Below are 21,573 nucleotides of genomic sequence, written 5' to 3' on the forward strand. Positions count from 1 at the left end.
TGTATCAGTGTTCTCATTTACTCTAAGTATTTTTTATTTCCTCCCTGATAAAATCACATTTTTATTGGAGTCTCTTTGAATGATGGAATTTTTCTGTTTCACTAGATTGACAAGGTTTTTAACAACATTGGAACAGACCTTCTGACTTGTGAATCAGAAAGTAAAGAAGATGAGTTACAAAATAGACATAAAAGAGTGAGTTTCTTTACTCTTTTTTAGCACTCTTATTTATATTGAAGGATTTCCTGTAAACCATGGGTTTTTATTAGGGAACACTATTTAGCATCTTAATAAGAAACATTTTGTAATTATCTTTTTGTATTATCTTCATGAAATATCTTCATCGTTGGAACATGACCTACCCCATGTAGCTTAAGATTTTGGCTTCTTTATGGTAGCATTTCTAGATTGCCTGTCTTTTCTCACTCTGGGTTTCCTATATTGATGGCAGTAACTTCAGATTGATGCTGTGAATCTACCTTTGGCTCTCCCTAATTGTGGTTCTTCAGTTATTTAATTTCTCTCTTCACTATATCCCAGCAATTTGAGTTCTAAACCTTTTCCTTTCATTTATTTATATGCAATGCTAAGAATTGAACCCAGTGCCTCACACATGCTAGGCAAATGCTCTACCACTGAGCCACAACCCCAGCCCCTACCTTAACATTTTTTGAAGAGTACCAGTAAGTTATTTGGTAGTATGGTCTTCAATTTGTGTATGCCATTATTTTCTCATAATTAGTCAACATTTATTCATTTTTGGCAAGAATACCACAGAAATGTTGGAGTATACACCCCTCTTGGTTTATTCTGTCAGGAATATATAATCTCAATATGACTTATTAGTGATGAGCCAATGCTATTTGAAAGATAATTTCCAAAATAGATTTGATTCCATCTCATAGTGAATTAAAAATCTGAGTAGATTTTTTTCTTCTGTTTCCTATTAAAGTTTGTTCTTCCTCTAATTTTAAATAGTAAACTCTACAATGATACTTTTCTATTGAAATTTTAGTTACACCAATATAAAAAAATACTTACGTCACTTTTTGACCTCTGCTGTTGTTCTTCTGTTCGTTCACCAAATATGAGTACCTGTACATATAAATGGACTGCTGGGCATAATAGTTTGTAAAATTATAAGAGAATATATTGGATGACCTTAAGGGGTGTAGCAAGGTTGTTAATAAAAGAAAAAGATTTCAGATCTGATGCAGCTGTTAGTAGTGTAAGAATGTATTTGTTTAGTTTTTCCTAGGCTTTTTGGTAGGTTTCTAAAATATTTTTTTGAGAGAACTAGTTAGAGTTGAATAAGATCTCTCAATTGCAGAATGAAATAACTTAATCATATTTTCATTGACTAGAACAAGATATTTCTAATAAACGATTTTAAAATGATAGCTGTTTTCATACTAGAAATATTTTAGCACAGACTCTATGAATTTCTGCCTAAAGCTAAAGAAGAAATATTTTGTTTTATAAATGGATTTATGTAGTTGCCAGTTGATTTTTTGCTCTCTTTTATTTGAAGGCATCACTTACACTTGAAGAAAAGCAAAAATTAGCAAAAGAACAGGAGCAGGCACAGAAGTTGAAAAGCCAGCAGCCTCTTAAACCCCAAGTACACAAACCAGTTGCTCCAGTCAAACAGGTCAGAGTTAATTTCTTTTGCATAAATTAAAGTATACTACTAGTGAGTAGAAACTAGCCTTCTATTATTTGTAAAAGATGTATTTCAAAGAATAATTTAATTGGTTGTTTCTAAAAAAAAGTATGAGCATAAAGGCTTTTCTAGCAGTTCCTTCATAACTTGCCTAATGTACAGTGTTTCATGATAGTGCTTACTATCAGTAAAGAGGAAGCTGAATGAATAGGTGAGGTTTTTAAAAAAGTTAGGTCTCATAGTTCTTCTTCAACTCTCTTCACTTTGAAATGATCAAGAGTATTATTAATATATTCATGCTCTTATGTATTATATATATATATATATATATATATATATACACATATACATACATATATATTTATTTTAGACATTGGTGGACCTTTATTTTATTCATTTATTTATATATGGTGCTGAGAATTGAATCCAGGGCCTCACACATGCTACGCAAATGCTCTACCACTGAGCCACAACTCCAGCCCTGTGCTTATGTATTTTTGAATTAAAAATAGTTTTATATTTTTGGTTTTCAGTTATAGTTTATTAGTTTTTTTTTAACTTGATTTCGGAAAATGTATCTGTGTCACCTGACCAGTATTTACTTCCTACTATGTTCCAGATATTGTTCTGGATGCTGGTGCTAACTCTGTATGTAGAGAGAGTGTTTGCATATCTTACTATTTTAAGAAGTAATTGTATTTAAAAGCTTTCTTAATTTTTTTTTTTGTTGCCTCTTAATTATAAGTTCTTCCTCTGAGAAAAAATTCTTTATAGGTGGAGAGGCAAAATTAAGAATATCTTATAAGGTAATTATTAAGAACGAAGGGAACAAATTCCCATGAAATTTTGATGAAATTAAAAATATAAAAATAGTATTCTTTTTTGTAATATCAGTTTATTGAGAAGAATGCATTTTTACTTTGCAGAGATAATATATCGCTTAATTGGATTTAAAGTTTAGGTGGCAGGCTTTATTTGTCTTACAGGCTGTAGTTTGCTGACTTGGTGTAGACCCTTGAGATTAATTTTAATTTTGTCCTTTATAATTTAATTTGTCACATATTTGCCAATTATAAATTAATTTGGATTTCTTGAAGATAAAAGTGATTCCCTCATATTTTTCAGACTAAGGACTTGACAGACACATTGATGGATAATATGTCATCTTTGACAAGCCTTTCTGTTAGTACCCCTAAACTTTCTACTTCGAGCACCTTCACTTCTGTTCCTTCTGCGGGCCTTGGTATGATGTTTTCTACACCAATTGATAATACAAAGAGAAATTTGACAAATGGCCTAAATGCAAACATGGGGTTTCAGACTTCAGGATTCAACATGCCAGTTAATACAAACCAGAACTTCTTCAGTAGTACAAGCACACCTGGAGTGACCAAAATGACTCTGGGAGCACCTTCTACTTTGCCAAACTTCAGTGCTTTGAGTGTTCCTCCTGCTGGTATGAAGCAGACTCAACAAAGACCTGCAGATATGTCTGCCCTTAATAATCTCTTTGGCCCCCAGAAACCAAAAGTTAGCATGAACCAACTGTCACAACAGAAACCAAATCAGTGGCTTAATCAGTTCGTACCTCCTCAAGGTTCTCCAGTTATGGGCAGTTCAGTAATGGGAACACAAGTGAACATGATGGGACAATCTGCCTTTGGTATGCAGGGTAATCCATTCTTTAGCCCACAGAATTTTGCACAGCCACCAACTACTATGACCAGTAGCAGTTCAGCTAGCAATGATTTAAAAGATCTTTTTGGGTGAGGTTTCTTACTCCTATTTTTCAAGGATTATTTCTGTTTTAATCATGGGTAAGCTGATTTACATCTCTGTATAGATGGCTTGAAGAAACTGCTTCTATGGGAAAGTGAATGGTTCTGTGACAGAAAACACATGTTTTCATGCCAGCCAGCATAGTAATTGTAAGGACTCCTAACCAGTTGAGTTTTTTAAAGCATTGAGGATTTTTTTTCCCTCTTACAAACAACTCTTCAGGTTTTTAGAGACCCAATCCTTACCAATCTCAAAGAGAAAAAGGACAACTGAGTTATCTTGAATAGCAGAATTTTTAAATCAAATGTTTATTTTGGCTTGTAAATCTTGATGTTATTAAAAAATTGAGTTGATGGTAACTGCAGGCTCACCTGTTACATACTGTGTGGTACAGTCTACCTTCAGAAGTCATTAGTCTTCATTTTAGTATGTGAGAAATCTTGATGCTATATTGATTTGTTTGCATTTAATTTGAGAAAATGATAAGCATAAAAAGAAGGATCAGGTCATTTGCTCTTTTCAATCCTCTAAGCTTTTTTGATGAACTAATGTTGAGTACAAAAGTCTGAGAAATACTGCAAAATTTAATTTGATTTCATTGGTTTAAAAGCATCATTAACAACCATCTCAAATGCAAACTAATCATTGTGAATTATATTTTAGCATGATCTGCCTCAAATAGCAATGTATTTTTCTGCATTTACTTGGATATATTTAGAATCCATTTTTTCCCCCTACTGTGTCACAGAAGAGGTATGTACTGATTTGTACTGATATTTGACGAAGCACTCTGATGTGATTTCCCTGACTACTGCCTTTATATTTTGTTTCCGATTCTGAGGTTTCAACTTCTGAGGTTGTAGCATATATGAATCACATTTTCAAAAAGAAATTTGTAAGAATTAAACTATATTTAATGAGTAAACTTTTGAGATTTCTTCTGTATTGTTTTAAATGTAATAAACTTCTTTAAAAACGAGCAGTTATGTGTTCTGGCTATCCACAGATTAATTTTCAGTTGCCATGATAATCTGAACTCATAAGTTGTTACTATTAATTCTTTCTTTTCTAGGGACTCCAGGAACTTTTTGTTTGTACATTGTAATGTTCATAATCAGCCATTTTTAGAAAGCAAAGAATAAATTCTCCTAACAGGAAACATTTTATTTTTCAAAATCTTTCTCAGATGTTTTTCTTTAATTTGCTGATTTTTCAACCACAGAGCCTTATGCTATAAATATCATTTGTATTTTTAAAAATTATATTTCACCGTTATGTGATAACTTTAAAACTTTTAAAGAACTGTGTATGTATTATAGTTGCTGCCATACAGTTTGTGGTTTTTAATTATCTGGAGCCAGCAATCATTTAAAATAAATCATATGAAGTTTAGTGTGCTGGTACTATGTTTATTCATTGGAATTAAATATTTGTTGAAAAACACACACATACACGTACACACAATATATTTAATATGCGGTACTTGACTACAAAATGTGATGACATTAATATTGCTTAATATTAATAATAGCGTTCAGAGGGCACTTAAAAAAATAAGTCAGCTCTCATGTCTGGTTTTTGAAGCTAAATACTTTGTAGCGTGAATTTGGAAGGACTGATAAGATTGCTAAAGAAACTTAGCCAAGAAATGAAAAATACTTGGAAGATCAAAAATGTTTTTGTCAAATACATCTACAACTTGACCAAATTAGCTGTCTTGTTTTTAGTATAATATTAATATTTCTTTTGGGAAAAGTTTACATGTAGAATAAGATGGATTATAGGAGAACTTTTCTTTGTAACAATTTAGTAGTGACTTATTAGGAAATTTTTATTGTTTTAAGGTTGTTTTTTTTTTTTAAGTTGTAGATGGACAGAATACCTTTATTTTATTTGTTATGTGGTGCTAAGGATTGAACCCAGTGCCTCTCATGTGCTAGACAAATGTTCTGCCACAGAGCCACACTCCATCCAGCCCCTGGGAAATTATTTTTTAACCTTATAAAATAACTTGATGCCAGTGTTGAATTCTTAATTAGAAGGAAATCTTAATATAACAGTTTATTTGACTTGAACTTCTAAAAATGAAAAGTTGTTATATGAAAAAAAATATCATTCTTAAGTAATTCTCACTGGCTAAAATTTGCTCTTTCACTGAGGGAATGGTGCTACACTTTTATGAAATTGTTTTGACACTAGATCCCTTTATAATCATTGCAGATATTTTAAGTCCTTTGTGCTTAGAGTAGAAAATTGGTAAGTTAAAGAGCACCCGTAGACAAAAATTACAGCAAAGATTGCCTTTCATTCTCTTTTCACATAATGCTAAAAGTGTGTAATATATGTAGAAGATGTATAAAAGGAAATGGAAATAGACTAAGCCTAAGTCTGGTGTATTCTTTTTTTTTTTTTTTTGAATGCTTATAACTCCTTTTATTGAACAAGGAAGTGAGTGGTGTTTTTATTTTTTTGAACCTGTAAATACTCACATGGTTGCTTTTACATATTAAATATATATGTGAAAATACATGATAGCAAGCAGAGTATGCACTAAATAAATTTTAGCTTTGATAAACCTTTTCATATTAAGTTGTGGTTTTTATACTTGTGATTTACTGGTCTTGGAATAATTTTAGAACAAATGAATCTGTAAGAATCCAAACTATAGAGGATTTTAAGAGATTACCTGCATCAGAGCTTCAATCTCTTAACATGCAGTAAGACATGCATTTTATATTGCAACTGCTACAAAAATATATATACATGGAACATAAGTTTGATAAAATGTCTTTAATAAATGTAGTGTACTCTATTTTTTTTAGTATTTTCTTACAAAGTTAACTTTAATCTCTAAAAGGTTTTTTTTTTCCTATAAGGATTTTATGACCTATAATTTAAATTAAATTGTGGTAATTCAGCCCTGCCTCTCAGACCAGATGTAGAAACAGGGGGCCTGAGACTTATGTGGCTTACCCAAGGAGGTCAGAGGCAGGAGTAAAAGCTAGCTTTTTCCTCCTGATCTGAAGTCAGTGCTCTTTACCACATTGCATTCTTTATTTTATGCATTTTTCTGGGAGAAGTTTTGTTGAAACTGATGTATGTAGCAAGTATAAATTCAGTATTTATATGGTGCTATAAATATATTTATATTGGAAAAAAATTGGTGTTGAAGAGGGAGGAGAAGGAGATGACAGAAAAGGAGTTTACATAGTTAAAACAAAGCTCAGGTGCTTTGAATTTTGACGAGGACCGGAGAACCTGGGTTAGTAGTGGTTGCAGTACCACTATATAACAGAATTAAAGCTTATAAACTTGAATGAGGGTGTTGTTGGAAAAGCCCTTCCACTAAAATGGAGCCTGTTGAATGTTAGAAGCTTTTTCCATCCAGAGTAGCTAAGTTGTTCCAGCCACTCAGGGAGGATTATCTACCTAAGGTAAACCACATACATAATTTAAAAATTCCCAGTATTCTAATTAAAAATAGGTGAAATTAATTTAATTTTTAAAAATTTTTTATTTACACATGACTGGATGCATTACAATTCTTATAACACATATTGAGCACAATTTTTCATATCTCTGGTTGTATACAAAGTATATTCACACCAATTCATGTCTTCATACATGTACTTTGGATAATAATGATCATCACATTCCGCCATCAATTATAACCCCCTGCTCCCTCCCCTCCCCTCCAACCCCTCTGTTCTATCTAGAGTTCATCTATTCCTCTTATGTTCCTTCTCCCTGACCCACTATGAATTAGCCCCCTTATATCAAAGAAAACACTGGGCATTTGTTTTTTTGGGGATTAGCTAACTTCACTTAGCATTATCTTCTCTAACTCCATCCATTTACTTGCAAATGCCATGATTTTATTCTCTTTTTTGCTGAGTAATAGTCCATTGTGTATATATGCCATAGTTTTTTTTATCCATCTATTGAAAGGCATCTAGGTTGGTTCCACAGTTTAGCTATTGTGAATTGTGCTGCTGTAAACATTGATGTGGCTGTGTCCCTGTAGTGTGCTGTTTTTTTAAGTCCTTTGGGATAGATTGAGGAGAGGGATAGCTGGGTCAAATGGTGGTTCCATTCCCAATTTTCCAAGAACATATCCATACTGCTTTCCATATTGGCTACACCAATTTGCAGTCCCACCAGCAGTGGATGAGTGTACCTTTTCCCCCACATCCTTGCCAATACTTATTATTGTTTGTCTTTATAATAGTTGCCATTCTGACTAGAGTGACTTAGAGTGGTTTTGATTTGCATTTCTCTAATTGCTAGTGATGATGGATATTTTTCCATATATTTGTTGATTGATTGCATATCATATTCTGAGAAGTGTCTGTTTAGGTCTTGGCCCATTTATTGATTGGGTTATTTGTTTTTTTGGTGCTTAGCTTTTTGAGTCTTTATATACCCTAGAGATTAGTGCTCTATCTGATGTGTGAGGGATAAAGATCTGCTCCCAAGATGGAGGCTCTCTATTCACCTCACAGATTGTTTCTTTTGCTGAGAAGAAACTTTTTAGTTTGAGTCCATCCCATTGATTCTTGATCTTAATTCTTAAGGAAGTTGGGGCCTAATCCCACATGATGGAGATTAGGGCCTACTTTTTCTTCTATTAGATGCAGGGTCTTTGGTTTTATTCCTAAGTCTTTGATCCATTTTTAGTTGAGTTTTGTACATGGTGAGAGATAGAGGTTTAATTTCATTTTGTTGCATATGGATTTCCATTTTTCCCAGCACCATTTGTTGAAGAGGCTATCTTTTCTCCAATGCATGTTTTTTACACCTTTGTCTAATATAAGATAATTGTAATTTTGTGGGTTAGTCTCTGTGTTCTCTATTTTGTACCACTCAGTTTTGGTGCCAATACTATGCTGTTTTTGTTACTATTGCTCTGTATTATAGTTTAAGTTCTGGTATAGTGATTCCACCTGCTTCACTCTTCCTGCTAAGGATTGTTTAGCTATTCTGGGTCTCTTATTTTTCCAGATGAATTTCATGATTGCTTTTTCTATTTCTATGAGGAATGTCATTGGGATTTTGATAGAAATTGCAGTAAGTCTGTATATTGCTCTTGGAAGTATGGTCATTTTGATAATATTAATTCTCTCTATCCAAGAGCAAGATAGATCTTCTTTCCATCTTCTAAGGTCTTTTTTGACATCTTTCTTTAGGGTTCTGTAATTTTCATTATATAGCTCTTTCACCTCTTTTGTTGATTCCCAAGTATTTTTTTTTGAGGTTATTGTAAATAGAGTAGTTTTCCTCTTTCCATTTCTGAGGATTTATCACTGATAAACAGAAATCCTTTGATTTATGGGAGTTGATTTTATATCCTGCTACTTTGCTGAATTCATTTACTAGTTCTAGAAGAACTTTTAGGGTCTTCTAGGTGTAGAATCATATCATCAGCAAATAGTGCCCATTTGAGTTCTTCTTTTCCTATGTGTATCCCTTTAATTTGTTTCATCTGTCTGATTACTCTGTCCAGTGTTTCAAGAACTATGTTAAATAGAAGTAGTGAAAGAGGGCATCCCTGTCTTGTTCCAGATTTCAGAGGGAAAGCCTCCAATTTTTCTCCATTTAGAATGATGTTGGCCTGGAACTTAGCATAGGTAGCTTTTATGATGTTGAGATATCTTCCTGTTATCCCTAATTTTTCTAGTGTTTTGAACATGAAGGGGTGCTGTATCTTGTCAAATGCTTTTTGTGTGTCTATTGAAATGATCATAAGATTCTTATCTTTAAGTCTATTGATGTGTGATAAATTACATTTATTGATTTCCTTATGTTGAACAAACCTTGCATCCCTGGGATGAATCCCACTTGATCATGGTGCACAATCTTTTTTTTTTTTTTTAAAGTCTTTTTTTTTAAAGAGAGAGTGAGAGAGGAGAGAGAGAGAGAGAGAGAGAGAGAGAGAGAGAGAGAGAGAGAGAGAGAATTTCCAATATTTATTTTTTTAGTTCTCGGCGGACACAACATCTTTGTTGGTATGTGGTGCTGAGGATTGAATCCGGGCCGCACGCACGCCAGGCGAGCGCGCTACCGCTTGAGCCACATCCCCAGCCGTGCACAATCTTTTTGATAGGTTTTTGTATTCGATTTGCCAGAATTTTATTGAGAATTTTTGCATCTATGTTCATTAGAGATATTGGTCTGAAGTTTTCTTTTTTGATCTGTCTTTTCCTGGTTTGGGAATCAGGGTGATATTGGCTTCATAGAATGAGTTTGGAAGTGCTGCCTCTTTTTCTATTTCCTGAAATAAATTGAAGAGTATTGGTATTAGTTTTTCTTTAAAAGTCTTGTAGAATTCGGCTGTGTATCAATCTGCTCCTGGGCTTTTCTTGGTTGGTAGACTTTTGATGGTGTCTGCTATTTCGTCACTTGAAATTGATCTGTTTAAATTGTGTATATCATCCTGATTCAATTTGGGAAAATTATGTGACTCTAGAAATTTGTCCATGCCTTTGATATTTTCTATTTTATTGGAGTATAAGTTTTCAAAATAATTTCTAATTATCTTCTGTATTTCTGTAATGTCTGTTGTGATATTTCCTTTTTCATCATGTATGAAACCCTTAGCATGGCTAAGGGTTTGTCAATTTTATTTATTTTTTCAAAGAACCAACTTTTTGTTCTGTCAATTTTTTCAGTTTTTTTTTGTTTTGTTTCAGTTTCATTGATTTCAGCTCTGATTTTAATTATTTCCTGTCTTCTGCTTTTGGTGTTGATTTGTTCTTCTTTTTCTAGGGCATTGAGATGTAATGTTAAATCATTTATTTGTTGACTTTTTCTTCTTTTAAGGAATGAAGTCCATGCAATGAACTTTCCTTTTAGAATCCTTCATAGTGTCACAGAGATTTCGATATGTTGTGTCTGTGTTCTCATTAACCTCTAAATTTTTTTTTAATCTTCTCCTTGATGTCTTCTGCAACCATTGTTCATTCAGTAGCATATTATTTGGTCTCCAGGTATTGGAGTGGATTTTATTTCTTATTTTATCATTGATTTCTAATTTCATTCCATTATGATCTGATAGAATGCAGGGTTGTATCTCTACTTTTTTATATTTGCTAAGAGTTGCTTTGTGCCAGAGTATATGGTCTATTTTAGAGAAGGATCCATGTGCTGCTGAGAAGAAAGTATATTCTCTCATTGAAGGATGAAATAGTCTATATACATCAGTTAAGTCTAAATTACTGATTGTATTATTGAGTTCTATAGTTTCTTTGTTCAGCTTTTGTTTCGAAGAATCTAATGATGAAAGAGATATGTTAAAGTCACCCAAAATTATTGTGTTGTGGTCTGTTTGATCTTGAACTTGAGAAGAGTTCGTTTGATGAACGTAGAAGCTCCATTGTTTGGGGAATACATATTTATTATTGTTAAGTCTTGTTGGTGTATGGTTCCCTTGAGCAGTATGTAATGTCCTTTATCCTTTTTGATTGACTTTGGTTTGAAGTCTACTTTATTTGGTAGGAGGATGGAAACCCCTGCTTGCTTCTGCAGTCCTTGTGAGTAGTGTGATTTTTCCCAACCCTTCACCTTCAGTCTGTGGATGTCTTTTGCTATGAGATGGAGGCAGCATATTGTTGGGTCTTCTTCTTTTTTTTTTTTTAATCTAATCTGGTGAGTTTAGGCCACTAACATTCAGGGTTATTATTGAGACATGATTTGTATTCCCAGCCATTTTTGTTTATTTTTGGTATTTAATGTGACTTTGTTTCTCCTCTGATTAGATTTTCCTTTAGTGTAATCCCTCCCTCTGCTGATTTTCATCATTGTTTTTAATTTTTTCTTCTTGGAATATTTTGCTGAGGATGTTCTGTAGTGCAGGCTTTCTAGTTGTAAATTTTTTTAACTTTTGTTTATCATGAAAGGTTTTTATTTCATCATCAAATCTAATGCTGAGTTTTGCTGGGTATAAGATTCTTGGTTGGTGTCCATTTTCTTTCAGAGCTTGTTATATGTTGTTCCACGATCTCCTGGCTTTGAGGGTCTGGGTTGAAAAATCTGCTGAGATACCAATTGGTCTCCCCCTATATGTGATCTGATTCCTCTCTCTTGTGGCTTTTAAGATTCTATCCTTATTCTGTATGCTAGGCATTTCAATTATAATTTCAATTATACGAAAATGTGCCTTGGTATAGATCTGTTGTAATTTTGTACATTTGATGTCCTGTAAGCCTCTTGTATTTGGTTTTCCAATTCATTCTTCATGTTTGGGAAATTTTCTGATATTATCTCATTGAAGAGATTGTGCATTCCTTTGGTTTGAAACTCTGTGCCTTCCTTTATCCCAATAATCTTAGATTTGGTCTTTTGATGCTGTCCCATAATTCTTATATGTTATGTTCATGGTTTCTAACTATCTTCACTGTGTTTATTTTCCAGATTGTATACTTTGTCTTCATTGTCTGATGTTTTTTCTTCCAAATAATATAGTCTGTTTGTTATGCTTTCTATTGAGTTTTTTATTTGATTTATTGTATCCTTCATTTCAAGGATTTCTGTTTTTTTTTTCAGAGTCTCTCTCTCTCTCTTGAAGTAATCTTTTGCTACCTGTATTTGCTCTCTTATCTCATTGTTGGAGTGATCAATTTTTGCCTGTATTGCTTATTTAGTTCATTCTTTAATTCACAGATCATTTTAATTATGAACCTTCTGAACTCTTCTGACATTTCATCAACTTCGCTGTCCATGGGTTCTGTTATAGTGTCCTGGTTTGTTTGGGGCACTTTCCTCCCTTGTTTTTTCATGTTGTCTATGTATCTTCCTTTCTTACAGTGTGGATCTGAGATATTACAGTTTTTCCTCTATATTCTTGAAGTATCTGTACAGATTGTCTGTACCTCAGCTTGAGGTTGGGCTTCCAGACCCTGCTGGTGTCCCTCAATGTATGCTACTCCATCCTGGACCTGGGCCCTGTGCAAGTCGGCATGAATGGATCTGGGTTGCTGGGCTTGACCTCTCTTGGTAGTCTGTTGGTCGGAAGGGGTGGTCCTGCACTCGAGGCTAGGCTCTGATGGGTGTCTGCCCTGCTGGGGGAGGGGTGGACTGGGCCTTCTGTGAGCCTGGGACCTGCACAGGCAGGTGTGGGTGGATCTGGGCCGCAGGGCTTGACCTCCCTTGGTAGTCTCAAAATTAATTTTAATATACCCAAAATATAATTTCTGCATGGGATTGATATTAAAAATTAATGAGTTTGTTTACTTTTTTATAAAGTAATTACATTCCTTTTTGGTACTTTGAGATCCAGCCTATATTTTATACTTAGCATATTTTAATTCAGACTTCATATTTCAAATCTCAGTAACTATGTATGGTTAGTAGGTATTGCATTGGATAATATAGGTATATATAGAAGTTGAGTGGCTATTGGAGTGATCAGTGATAATAGTCAACTCTCTCCTAGCTCCTCTTTTTTTTTGCCCTGCTTTGTGCTATTGGAGCAGGACTCTATGAACTCCTCCTTCACTAGCTGGCAGAATGTTGGGCTTCATCAAGAGGCCACTGGAGAGCCACTGCAGAGCAATCGCAGCAAACTGAGTCTTTATTTCTGGGTTCTGTGTCTCCATTATTATTCACTGTAGGAGCCCCCTAGCCCAAGCAGAGGAGCTCCAGCCACATCTCAAGTTATATCCTCCCTTCCTGCCACAGAGGCACAGCTCCAGTGGGTTGTTTTGCTGGCAACTCTGCCACTCTGGAAGACTGCATGTTCCTGTGGAAACCACACCTTCATAAGAATCTGACTTTCACTATGGGAGTGGAGTAGGGAAGGAAGAGAGCCTCTGTTGAGTTTCTAGTTCGTTTCTTTCTTTTTCTTTTTTTTTTTTTTTACCTTTCCTTAGCCTAGAGGTAGTAGCTGCCTTTTTTTTTTTTAAGCACCTGCTACTTCTGTACTCACTTCAAGTCCTCTTTTATCCCTTAAAATAGTCAACCAGCTTCTACTGGTTAGCAAGTACTATATTTTCTGTTCAAATAGCTGTTATGGTTTGTCTCCTCATTGCACCCTCACTAATAAGACTCTGAATTTAATACTAAGCCATTTTTAGATGGAGTGGCTTTATGTGTGTGTGCGCGCGCGCGCACACACACACACACACACACATACACATATATGTACACACACACATGCTGCTAGGAGAAGTATTTTGGAGTATAGATTTTCAAAGTAGCTTCTGATTTTTATCTATTTCAGTCATGTCCATGATGATATTTCCTTTTTCATCACAAATTTCAATAATTGTGTTTTCTCTCTCTTTTTCTTCATTAGCTTGGTTAAGGGTTCATCAATTTTGTTTATTTTTTCAAAGAATGAACTTTTTGTTTTGTCGATTTTTTTGAAATTTTTTGTTTCAATTTCATTATTTCCAACTCTGATTTTAAGTATTTCCTGTCTTCTACTGCTTCAGATAACGTTTGTTTTTTTTAAAATATTTTTTAGTTGTTGATGGACCTTTATTTTTTTATTTATTTGTATGTGGTGCTGAGAATCGAACCCAGTGCCTCACGCATGCTAGAAAAGTGCGCTACCACTGAGCCATGACCCCAGCCCCTTCAGATAACTTTTGATGATCAAGAATACTGGAAATAATAATGTTATCTGCTTAAAATTTTTCTGTTAGAACCAAGGATGACAGGAAGGCAAGGAGCAAAATAAGTGAGCTATAATATTGTTCACTAATTATTTATAGTTTATTGAATATTTAAGAACTTCAAGAATCCATGCTTAGGGGCTCAATAAATTTATACTTTATTTCAGAACTTTAAGAAAACATGCTTATGGGCTCAATAAAGGATAGAATAAATCTATCCTTTTAGAATAGTGGCTGGTTTCTGTGGGGGAAAATGTTTGGCTTAAATATATTTATTCTATAAACTACCAGAAGATGTCACTGTTTCCCAAGTAATAGTTGTAGTCATTTTTTATAGGTGTGTTTTTTGAAAAGAAAATATTGATAAGGATATCTGACTTGTGGTATTGAATCAGTAAAAGGTTAGGATTGCAAGAGAAATACTTCTGGAAGGTTTTTTGTTCTGTCTTGATTTTTGACACCCTAAATATTTTGTGTGCTGTGCATGTTGAAATGATCAGGATACTCAGGGTTCCTTTCAGGTGTACTTTCAAGAAGAGTGAAAGTGGTAGAAAATCTTCCAAAATATCCTCTGATTTTGATTTTTCCCAATATTTCAGTTTTCATTGATTTAGAACAGTTGTAGTACACAGTATGATACGACTGCATTTACTAAATTACCAAATTTTCTAATATATTTTTATCTTAGATAATATGTAAGTATCCTTGGATTTTCTTTTCTGTTTTCCAATTCATGGTGTATAAAGCAAACCTAAAGTGTTCTGTGCTGTAAAAATACTGGATGAAGGGAGCAAATATTTCTCCATTGTCCTCACAAGGGGAGAATTCAGACTGCATTGGAACCAATACATACTCAGAGTGCACAGGTTACACATGTTGATGAAAAACAATTCCATCATCTTTACAGCTAGAAAAATGGTCTTAAAAATTGACAATTGATTTTTTTCTTGCATCTCTGCCTGACAACTCAAAACATCAGTGGTCATCTTCATACATTTAACTTCCAATAGTGAAGTCCTCCCAATCCAGTTCCATATGGAGTTAAAAGACTTAAAGAACAGTGAAGAATGAAGCTAAAAGTGCTTTGTAAGTATAAGGGAGTCATGTTCTAAGTAAATTCTTGCCTTCTATGATATGTATGAATGGTTCCATCCTGGGTATTTTAGTTATTTGATCTTTTTTCTCCCCCACCCCCTTCTTTCTTGCAAGGAGTCTTGCTGTGTGGCTCAGGCTGGCTTGAATTTCTGGGCTCCAGCAATCCTCTTCAGCATCCTGAGTTTAAAAATAAGTAAATAAATAAATAAATAAGTTGGATGGAATGGCATAAAGGTTTCTAGTATTCTCCCTTTAGAAGGGGTTTCTTACCCAGTCTGGGGTTAAAAGTGGCAATCTTGTAAGATCTAGTACATCAGTATTTTATGTTACTTTCTCTTCACTCTATTGCCAGTTTGCCTTAAAATACAGTGGAACATTTTAATGAAAGCAAACATATTAGTATATAATCTCGAAAACCAGCACACTATTTTATTTTAAAAATTTCCAGGGGCTGGGGATGTGGCTCAGCGGTAGTGCGCTCGCCTGGCATGCGTGCGGCCCGGGTTCGATCCTCAGCACCACATACCAACAAAGATGCTGTGTCCGCCGAGAACTAAAAAAAAAAAAAATATTAAAAAAAATTCTCTCTCTCTCTCTCTCTCTCTCTCTCTCTCTCTCTCTCTCTCTCCCCCTCTCTCTTTAAAAAAAAAAAAATTTCCAAAGTAGCTAGAACAAATTTACCTATAGTTAGGTGCTCAGTAAAGTTTTTAGAGATACTAGGATTGTGAGTATATCTTTCCTGAGTTATGTTAAAGTCACTCAATACTACCCCAGTAGGTTCACAGGATCTCAATGTACTATTATCATGGTGGAACAAACCCAAGGTATGGGCTTTAGGACATCCCAATTCTCCAAATTCTCCTGGCCTTGTGACCTTGGGCAAAATTTGAATTGTGGTTTCTTTATCTGCTTATTTGTTTCACAAGGTTGTTAGACTCTGTATATGTTTAACTATTAATAAAAGACTGTCAAAATTGGGAGTTCATGAAAAAGTCAAGCTCTATATACAATTTGGCTTGTAGTAATAATAGTTATCAACAATATACAAATTTTAAAGAATTGGGAAAAGTCCTAGATAAGAGAGAAAACATCCCAGGATGTTATGGAAGAATGAGTAGGAGGGGTATGGAGTTGGGGAAGGGAATGGAGCTGGCTGGAAAAACTGCCACAGAATTCAGGAGAGAAGGAACCCTAAGATGATTAGTCCTGTTATTTTTTTTTAAATAAAGTTTCTTATCCAAATATGAATAATTTGGTTCAACTTAGCTCTGGTGCTGTTTAAGATTCTCCATCTAACATTTTTGTTGGATTTGATGAGATTATTTTATCAAATAAATATCTTCAGGTTGATATTTGTTGGTTTGCTTCTTTAAGCTAGGTTGGAACAACTTGGCTTGTGGCCAGCTTTTGTTTTCTACTTATTTTACTCTTGAAGCCTAGCATTCTACCTATCATTGAGCTGAACAGCCAGGCTCACCTTTGTAGTGTTAGGGAGAGGATTCACGTTTTTAAAAAATTGCAATAGCCATGATTCAATATTTATGAGGAGCAAACACTGTCTTAGGGGGATTTCTTTAAATTTTTTTTTCTTTTAGTTGTCAATAGACTTTTATTTATTTATATGCAGTGCTGAGAATTGAACCCAGTACCCAGGCAAGCACTCTACCACTGAGCCACAACCCCAGCCCCTTAGGGCAGTTTTTTATAAGGGCAGAAGTTAAGCTGAGTCTAGACAGATTGAAGGCCATTAGAAACACCCGCCACACCTTGTTTAACTTTGGTTGTTTCATTCTTACTCTGACAGACCCAAGACTTCTGCATCTCTAATCCATAAAGTGAGTGTAGCCATCTCACTATTATACTTCCAGGGTCCTTTAAGATTAACTAGCAGTCTTTCAATTCCAAAATTAAATGACTTGATCAGTGTAGTGCAAGTGCCTACCCCTGGTTCATTCAACAGTGGTAAGCGGGATGGTAAACATAATATATGCAGAATTTTGGGAGGTCTGTCATTGTAAAAGGGGAGGGAATGGAGACACTGAAAATCCCCTGACATCAGAAGATGCCTTAGTATATGTTCCTTTTTAATTTTTTTGGTACTGGGGATTTAACCCAGGGGCGCTTAATCACTGAACCACATCCCCAGCCCTTTTTAACTTTTTATTTTGAGACAGGGTCTCGCTAAATTGCTTAGGGTTTCACTAAATTGCTCAGGCTGGCCTCAAACTCAGGATTCTCTTGCCTCAGCCTACCAAGTCACTGGGATTATAGTCAAGTGCCCCTATGCCTGGCTTAGTATATGTTCTTTAAGGGAAATGGATTGCTTTCTTTCTTCCTTCCTTCCTTTCTTTTGGTATAGAATGTAGGGAAGCCATGAAATATACAGCAGTGGCTGGACTTTTTTCTAATGTATATGAAGTCTTCACATTCTTAGTAGGGACCAAGTTTTTTGTTTCAGAGTCCTCAGTAAATACTTCACTACACATAACTTCCTCCATCTTGCTACATTTGATATTTGAGATGAAGCACACATGTTTCTGCAACAACTGGATTATACATTCGAGGTCATCACTTCAGCCTTGTTCTCTGGAGTGTTTTCAACCTACCAAGCAAGGTTCCCAGATGCCATGTTGTCTTATGCATGTCTGTTTCTCATGTTTTTCTTTTGTTTGTTTCACTCTTTCTTATCCCAAAAGCTTACACTCCTACCTCCTTATCTTGGAAGAACCTCTTCCACTCCCTTCTGTTTTTTTTTGTTTTTGTTTTTGTTTTTTACTTTTTTTTTTACTTTTTTTTTCTTTTTATTTATTTATTTATTTTTCTTCTTCCACTCCTTTCTGCATGCTAAGTTGGCATCCTTGCTTATACTCCCATAGCCACCTATATCATAATATCACCAAAGGGGTACCCACTGCACTCTCATCGATTCATTTATTTTCTGTTTTACTTTTTTTATTGCAATTCACCCTGTAACATCATTGCCTAAAAAGGGCACTTAGTAGAACCTCAAGAAAAGAGCCAGGAATAGTGGTGTATTATACACACCTGTAATCCCTGTGACTAGGGAGGCTGAGGCAGGAGGATTGCAAGTTCCAGGCCAGCCTGGGCAACTTGGACCCTGTCTCAGAATGAAAAAATAAAAAGATCTGAGGATGTAGCTCCGTGGTAAAATGTCCTTTGTATTTAATCCCTAGTACCTAGTGGGGGGGGGGAGAAATGGATCAATGAATGAAATGAGCCTTGGTTCTGTAAAGTTTGATTGTATTTGTCAACTTTCCATTACTATAACAAATATGTAATATAACCAGCTTTTAAAGAAATAAGGTTTATTTTGCTCATAGTTTTCCAGGTTTTCATCCGTAATCAATTGGCCCAGTAGCTATGGGCCTGTGGGAACATGTAGAGGGGCAGAGCTACTGGCCTCATGGCTGGGAAATGAAAGAAAAGAGGAAATGAACAGGGTTCTACAGTCCCCTTCAAGGGCATCCCTCTGGTCACCTGAAGATCTCCCATTTAGCTCCCACATCCTAAAGGCTCCAGCATCTTCTAATAGCACCAGTTGGGAAGCAATCCTTTACCACATGGACCTTTGAGGGAACAATCCAGATCCAAACCATAGCACTGACTTTATATTTTCTGGTCTTTCATCAGCAGCTGTAGTGTAAAGGTTGAGTATAGATTCTGATGTCAGACTTCTTAGGTCCATATCCCATCTCTGTTAGGTTTCTTAGCTTATGAGCTTACTTAACCTCTCTGAGTCCCAGTTTTCTTATCTGTAGATGATAAAATGATGGCACTTGTTGTACCTAGAAAGTGCTCCAGAAATCTTAGTGATTATTATCAACCATCTATCACCAAGAAACTGTAGCTCTAGGTATGTTTCATGAGCAATATATTCTGTAGAAATGCTTAGTTCTCTCAGCAACCATTCACCCTTAGAGATGGATGAGGTTGTTGCCTAGCAATGCTTCTATTATGTGTGGTAAGAGATAAGGAACCTAAGTGTATCTGGGAATTGAGGAATGGGTTAGAAGCTCCATCAGTGGATGTTTTCTAAGCAAGAGGGTGTGTTTATTGTATTTTATTGTGATTGTATCTTCTTTTTACAAATGTGTGAGCTTGTTGGAGATAAGTAAAGACTTGGTGGAATGATTGACATGTGGTTTCCTAAGGTCTTAAAGAGTTATGTTGGCAAGATTGGTGACCAAAAAAGCATCATTTTAAGAGCACAAGGCTTGACGGGATATTTTGTGTAGACACTGACAAATTGTTCCTAAAATTTTTATGCAAAATGCAAAAGATCTAGAATAGCCAAAGCAGTTTTTTAAAAAGAGCAAAGTTAGAGGACTTTTCATTTTCTAATTTAAAAAATTACTATGAAGCTATAGTCAAGATGGCATAATACTGTCATAATAATAGACATAGAGATCAATGCAACAGAACTGAAAGTCCAAAAATAAATCTTTATATTTTTGTTCAGTTGATTTTTGACAAAGATGCCAAGGCAATTCATTGGAGAAAGAATAGCATTTTTAACAATGATAGAACAATTGGATATCTTCATGATGAACTTAGACAGTCTTTTATCTCACACCATGCATAAAAATGAACTGAAAATGAATTATAGGCAAATATAGGTTCTAAAACAATAAAAGGAGAAAACTTTTGAGGCATCAGGTTAGATAAAGAGTTTTTAATTATAACAATAAAAACACAGTTCATCAAGGAAGAAATGAGTAAATTTGACATCAAAATTCAAAAATTTTGCACTTAAAAACAGAAGAAAATGAGAAGACAAACAGCAGACTGGGAGAAAATATTTGCAAAACACATATCTGATGAATTATATCCAGAATATATAATCATATACCTCAATAATGAGCAGAGAAAAACCCATTTAAAATGTTCAAAATATTTGAATAAAAATTTTATCAACAAATTTGGATGGTTAGTAAGCATATGGAAATACAGTCAAAGTAGTCATCAGGCAAATGCAAATTAAAACCATAGTGAGATGTCATTATCACACCCACTAGAAAGGCTATACTAAAAATGACAGAAAACAAATATCATCAAAGATGTGGAGAAATGGGAACCTTCATACATGCTGGTGGAAATGCAAAATAGTGCAGCCACTTTGGCAAATAATTTGGCAGTTTCTTAAAAAGTTAAATATATATTTACAATATTATCCAGAAATTCCAATCCTAGCTATTTACTCAAAGAGAAATGAAAGCATATGTCCCCATAAAAACTTGGATGCAAATGTTCACCACAGCTTTTTTTTTTTTAATTCATTTAGTTATCAGAGAAGCCAGCTACAAGAGACCATATATTACGTAGTAGTATTTATATGAAATGGCCAGAAAAGGCAAATCTATTGAGACAGAAAGTAGATTAGTGGTTGCCTGGGGCAAGTTAAGGGGTAGTAAATGGAATGGATGGTGAATATACAGTATCTTATTAGGGTGATAGAAATGTTCTCAAAGTGCTTCATGGTTATGACTATACAGCTTGGTAAATTTATGAAGAATTATTTGAATTGTCTGCTCGAAATAATTATATGAAATGCAAAATATACTTCAGTAAAGTGATGGTAGGTAAGAAGGAGGGAGGAGAGAGGGAGGGAGGAAGAGTGAGAGAAAGAAAGAAAGAGAAAAAAAGAAAACAGGGAGTTTTAGATCTGAAGCCTGGCTTGCTACTTCCTGGTTGTGTCATCTCCGACAAGTCTAATTTCTCTTTGCCTCAGTTTCTTGTCAATTAATTTGAGGGAAATAAAAAGTTATGGACTACAAATCAACCTTAAGAAGGTTGTGTTAATACTTTAATATTGGACCATGGAAAGAGCTCAGTAGGCACAGCACATGATTCTCATTGGGGCGGGGGTGGAGCATTGGAGCTTCTTAGATAAAGGCTGTTTCTTCCTGGCAGGATCATTGATGGAGCCTTCACTCTACAGCCCATATATGTGGGAGCAACCTGATATTTCAACTCCAGTCCAGTAGCTATTTATATAGGTTACCAGCCAGGTCTTGCCAGAGCCAAGGACAGGAGATTTGCAGGTGCAGGGGAGGGACACCTCACCTTGTCTATGAGGCTTTGAAGAGGAAGTGATATTTCTGTGAGACTTGAAAATCTCCAGAGGCTACCCAGGGGAAGGGGGAAGAGGGTTCACCAAGGCAGGGGTATAGTTTAAGAAACCCGAGGGGCAACAGGGAACTTGCTAAGTTCAATGAAGTTGTGCTACTGAGAGCAGAGGGACAAGAAAAAAGGCTTAGGGTTCCATGGAGGGGCCTTAGGTGCTATGAGAAGGGTTTATTTATAAGGAGGACAATGAGGAGCCAATGCTTAATTCTAAGCAGATCTCAGATCTCTCAATCACATGGTCTAATGGCATCTGTGTGCCACACCTTGAGAGAATCT

At 35.1% G+C, this 21,573-nt stretch overlaps 1 protein-coding gene across 2 annotated transcripts in view; it reads left to right on the forward strand.

The window, feature by feature from the left end:
* The window catches only part of SCYL2 (SCY1 like pseudokinase 2), a 58,381-nt gene extending 54,701 nt beyond the window's left edge, over positions 1 to 3,680 (forward strand). For both annotated transcript variants that reach the window (XM_081311101.1, XM_081311102.1), the window contains exons 16-18: positions 106 to 195; positions 1,532 to 1,651; positions 2,789 to 3,680. In XM_081311101.1, coding sequence (XP_081167227.1) covers positions 106 to 195; positions 1,532 to 1,651; positions 2,789 to 3,433 — 855 coding nt within the window. In that variant the 3' untranslated portion in view covers positions 3,434 to 3,680. The remainder of the gene's footprint in view (positions 1 to 105; positions 196 to 1,531; positions 1,652 to 2,788) is intronic.
* Positions 3,681 to 21,573: the final 17,893 nt, after the last annotated feature.

This window comes from Spermophilus citellus (genome assembly GCF_964194105.1).
Source record: "Spermophilus citellus genome assembly, chromosome: 10".
NCBI classification, from domain to species: Eukaryota; Metazoa; Chordata; class Mammalia; order Rodentia; family Sciuridae; genus Spermophilus; species Spermophilus citellus.